Genomic DNA, 5,000 nt, shown 5'->3' with positions numbered 1-5,000 from the left:
ATAGATAGATAGATAGATAGATAGATAGATAGATAGATAGATAGATAGATGGATGGATGGATGGATGGATGGATGGATGGATGGATGGATGGATGGATGGATGGATGGATGGATGGATGGATGAATGAATGGATAGATAGATAGATAGATAGATAGATAGATAGATAGATAGATAGATAGATAGATAGATAGATAGATAGATAGATGGATATATCTAATTGTTTGTTATACAGTTATCATTTTCTTATTATCATTATTTGTTATTATTTTTTAGTTATTTTGTTTTTGATAAATGTCATATTTTATTATAACGATCTAATTCAAAGAAAATACATTAACCTTTAAAATAAAAAAACGGGTTTGGACAGTCTTTGATGTGGGCTGAAAATTATTAATTTATTATTGTTTTTCAGTTTATAATAAGTCATGTCTTCTCGTTTTATTTTGAAAATGGATAACTGGAAACTATAGTACGTAATCTGCGTAGCTTCACCAGTCAGTCTTTAGCACTTTTGACAGTTAGCATGTTAGCAAGGAGTTACAACATGTCCGTGAAATAGTCAGCAGCAAGTTTATACTATATACGTTTTATTTGTGTTTGTTTTTGTTTTAGTTTTTGAACCAATCAGCTTCCAGGGATGTTTTCTTCCGCCTGGAATTTTGTGAAACGTCACAAAAGGAAATTTATATTCGCCGGAGCTGTAGTTGGAGGTAACACACTAAGCTAATCACTTTAGCAACACACCAGACTGCACTGAAAAATAATAATATTTCATGTTTTCTTCAATAAATACACAATTTCTTAATTAATATATACCTTTCAAGAATTCTTACGCTTTAAGAAGGGTATGTTTCGTAATTCGGCATATATATTATCCATCAAAAAGGCATATTATTTAACATAAAACTACTTTTGTGAGGCAACCCAACAGGTTTTATTCAGCGCTAACTTACTATGTTAAAAAATTACTGTTGCAAGACCAAGTGAAAACAGTTTCATTAAACTGAAATTAACGGTGCATAGTGTGTTGAAAAAAGTGTTGTAACGATAGAATTGGGGTTTCTAGTTATTTAATTGAGGCTTAGCGAATAAGCATGGCATCTTTGAATTAGTAGAAAATTAAATGGAGTCTGGTCGGACGTCCAATGCCTTATCTATAAGCATATTAACTCATGGTTAATCTTCTTTTAATGCGAGGGGACTCAGGGGAGGATCATGCAACTCTTTTTATACAGTCTATGGCAGTGCTTTTCAAACTTTGTACCTAGCTAACCCCTAACAAGCATAGATAGATAGATAGATAGATAGATAGATAGATAGATAGATACTTTATTGATTCCGAAGGACATTCAGACATCTAGTAGCAAACATATGTAATAACAAAAACAGACTCACACACACAGACAGACAGACAGACAGACAGACAGACAGACAGACATTCTTCTCTGGTGCCATCTAAGTCAAAACATACACACTCTTACTCTTATCTCAGAACATAACAACCTTCAACATGAGGTCAGGTCAGAACTCTCTGTATTTAGATTCACAATGGCACCACCCGGCTACATAAACAGATAAACATGATTATTATATTATGACTATAATATTAATATTCCATAACACCGTTCTCTCAAATGTGTAATTTTGAAATGTCTGGGGTAACAACACTTTTTCTTATGTTATATCTTAGAACGGTGTGGGGGGAAAATAATGCTGGTTTGCTATACTTTTTACTTTTTCAAACCACTGTACACCTTGAAAATGGTTATCAGCCAATACCTATTAGCTACTTACCTGTTTGGTGATTTCCCCTGGGAATTTACTTCGCGGTTAAATATGTCAAGACGACTGTACTGTTCTCAGTCAAGAGGAAAAATGTAAAAAAAAAAAAAAAAAAAAAAAAAAAACTGTGCAACATTAACTACAATTGCAGCCTATAAGTATTTCAGTGTAGAAAAAAGTGCTTCATGCAAACAACCAAGGTTTCCAATAAATAAAATACGTCTTCTCAAATAAAAGTGCAAGTTCCGCACCGCAATCAAAACAAGCCTGTGTACGTTTTGGCATATTTACGTCATCTTGATGCTATTTACGCCATTATTACGTATCGTGCGAATATACATTCATATCCTTTGGCCAATTTAAACAGACTATCTTGGATCTGCCAAACTCTACTTGTAACTGTTTTAATTAGACTATATTGTACTTTATGCCTTTTAATTGCTGCCACTCTTCCCCACTCTGTAAATGTTTCAATCGTTTTGTTTCTTCTCTTCACTTGTTGTGTATTTGATGTTTTTGCATTGAATATTTTGTTTGTATTGTTGTTTTGAATTTGTTTTGACTCGACGTCATTGTAAATGAGGGTCACCCCTCAATTGGTCCCCCCAGGCGTTTACTTCCTGGGTAAATACGCCCAGACTAAGATCAGAGAGATCTCAGAGAAGGAGGCCACAGAGTATCTGTCTCAGGCCAGACGACAGTTCCACTTCGAGAGCAACCAGCGGACATGCAACATGACCGGTAAAGTACTTGGATAATAGTAAATAATATTCCACATTTACTTATTTTATTTTAATCTTATATACTGTTTTTTGTAGTGTAACATGTAAAGCACTTTGTAACAGTCCGTTTTAAAAAGTGCTGTATAAATGAAAATGTACCTACTAACTTATGATTATTCTTTTTAGAAATTATTCAGGAAGAAAACATTTCTCACTTCACTGTTGTATCTGTCTGTCTGTCTGTCTGTCTGTCTGTCTGTCTGTCTGTCTGTCTGTGTTGCAGTCTTGTCCATGCTTCCTCCTCTGAAAGAAGCCATCATCCATCAACTAAACTCAGAGGATCTCACCGCGCTACTCAAGACCAAGTGAGTAAAACTGACTAAGCAAAAGTGTGTGTGTGTGTGTGTGTGTGTGTGTGTGTGTGTGTGTGTGTGTGTGTGTGTGTGTGTGTGTGTGTGTGTGTGTGTGTGTGTGTGTGTGTGTGTGTGTGTGTGTGTGTGTGTGCGTGTGTGTGTGCGTGTGCGTGTGTGTGTGTGATAAAGTGTGTAAGGTGCTCTGTGTGTGTGTGTGTGTGTGTGTGTGTGTGTGTGTGTGTGTTCATAGTTGTACTCTGTTTGTGTGAAGTATAAAGTAATTATAACTTTCCTTTTATAGGCGTTCTGTTGAATGCCATACGATTCACGGCCCTGAAACTGAATAATTCTTCTTCTTTTTTTCCCCCTTTTCTCTCTGTCTCTCTCTCAGACCGGCCAATAAGCTTGAGATCTGGGAGGATTTAAAAATTATGAGTAAGTCCTGTCACTCTCAACATCACATGCCTTCCCTTATATTGTACGCTTTTTAATGTATTTAGTTTACTGTACATTTGCACATATTGTAAAATAATTGTTCCTCATATTTCATTATTCATTTAAAGGTGCAGTGTGTAATATGACATCATCAAGAAAGTTCTAGAAAGTTCTAGAATGCAACGCTCCCTGGGTAACCCCAACCCTTTAGAATAATAACAGAAGCTACAGTGGCCTTCAAGGACAAGAACAATTCAAAATTTTAAACAATGCACCTGATGGCATTCCAACTATGACACTTTCAAGATGGCGGCACTAGGCCTTGGTCCAAAATATGCAGAAATATGGACATATATGAGTCCCTTTCTAAGGGAAAAAATAATAATAAAAAAAAAAAAAATCAGCTATTGTGCACTAAATTAAATGTACTTATGGATATTATAATTACTTTCTGCAAAATCTGCTAGGAAATAAAACCCAACATTCTACACACTGCAGGATTAATATGGTATACCTTTCTATACCGTTTGGTTTTCTCTTTCCCTTTGCAGTATCTATAATCTATTTATTGAATATATAACTAATATATAAGTCTGCAACATATTGTAGAAATTGACAAAATTCTCTGTCTGTCTGTGTCTCTGTGTGTGTGTCTGTCTGTGTGTCTGTCTGTGTGTGTCTCTGTGTCTCTGTGTGTCTGTGTGTCTGTCTGTCTATCTGTCTGTCCGGGTGTGTGTCTCTGTGTCTGTCTGTCTGTCTGTCTGTCTGTCTGTCTGTCTGTCTGTCTGTCTGTCTGTGTCTCTGTCTGTCATTCTGTCTGTGTGTCTGTCTGTCAGGTTTCACGCGCACCATAGTGTCAGTATACAGCACCTGTATGCTGGTGGTTCTGCTCAGAGTCCAGCTGAACATCATTGGAGGATATCTCTACCTGGACAACTCAGCCGGCAAAACCAACATGGTGAGAGGGACACAGAGGCTGCGTTCCGAATCTCCTCCTCTTTCTTTTTTCTATTCTACATACTACATCCGACGATAAAAATAATCTAGTTAGGATGCAGTAGGCATACTATTGGGACAAACTTTACTCTCTTATTTCATCATAACATTGCGCCTTGATCTTGCCTCTTGCTTTTATATTTGTCGCATCCCTGTTTGTTTTCATACGGAGGCTTTGTCGATGTGACGTCACTTCACGTGCGCATTGGATTGTGGGTCAGAATCGCCCAAATAGGATGCACTTTTCAACACTAACAATCTTGGCCGCATGAAGTAGAACATCCGGGTACTTCTAACCATCCTAAATCCGGCCACAAGAATCAGGACATCCTAAATCTTTTTTTCTACATACTATATAGTAGAAAGTATGCGATTCGGAACGCAATCAGAGAGAGCACCAGACTTTCACTGATAAAGCCATTGCATTCACAGTATTGACCGTATTGCGGTTCGATTCCCAACCTGCCACTTGTGTCATGGTTGTTGTGTCCTTGGGCGAGACACTGTCGATATTTCAAAATAAAACAAAGGAAAAAGTGAAATCCCTACGTAAACAAATAAACAGAAGGCTCACATTCAAATTCGCTTAGTTATACAGTACAATAATATTATAATATACAATAATATACTTATTTACATGTTTCCTTACTTTTATCAGTATGTGGTCTATGTCAATTGTGGTGCATTTTGGTGTCTAATGCACGTACTTTT

General features: G+C 36.7%; 1 protein-coding gene across 1 annotated transcript in view; it reads left to right on the top strand.

Moving 5' to 3' along the window:
- Positions 1–535: 535 nt before the first annotated feature.
- pex3 (peroxisomal biogenesis factor 3) overlaps positions 536–5,000 on the top strand; it is a 12,911-nt gene continuing 8,446 nt past the window's right edge. Inside the window, exons 1-5 of the mRNA XM_080048444.1 lie at positions 536–711; positions 2,393–2,524; positions 2,789–2,870; positions 3,250–3,293; positions 4,130–4,251. Coding sequence (XP_079904570.1) covers positions 639–711; positions 2,393–2,524; positions 2,789–2,870; positions 3,250–3,293; positions 4,130–4,251 — 453 coding nt within the window. The 5' untranslated portion in view covers positions 536–638. The remainder of the gene's footprint in view (positions 712–2,392; positions 2,525–2,788; positions 2,871–3,249; positions 3,294–4,129; positions 4,252–5,000) is intronic.

The sequence above is a fragment of the Ammodytes marinus genome (genome assembly GCF_949987685.1).
Source record: "Ammodytes marinus genome assembly, chromosome: 19".
Taxonomy (NCBI): Eukaryota; Metazoa; Chordata; class Actinopteri; order Uranoscopiformes; family Ammodytidae; genus Ammodytes; species Ammodytes marinus.
Note: the sequence above shows the minus strand (reverse complement) of the source record. Positions and strands in the feature narration are given on the sequence as shown.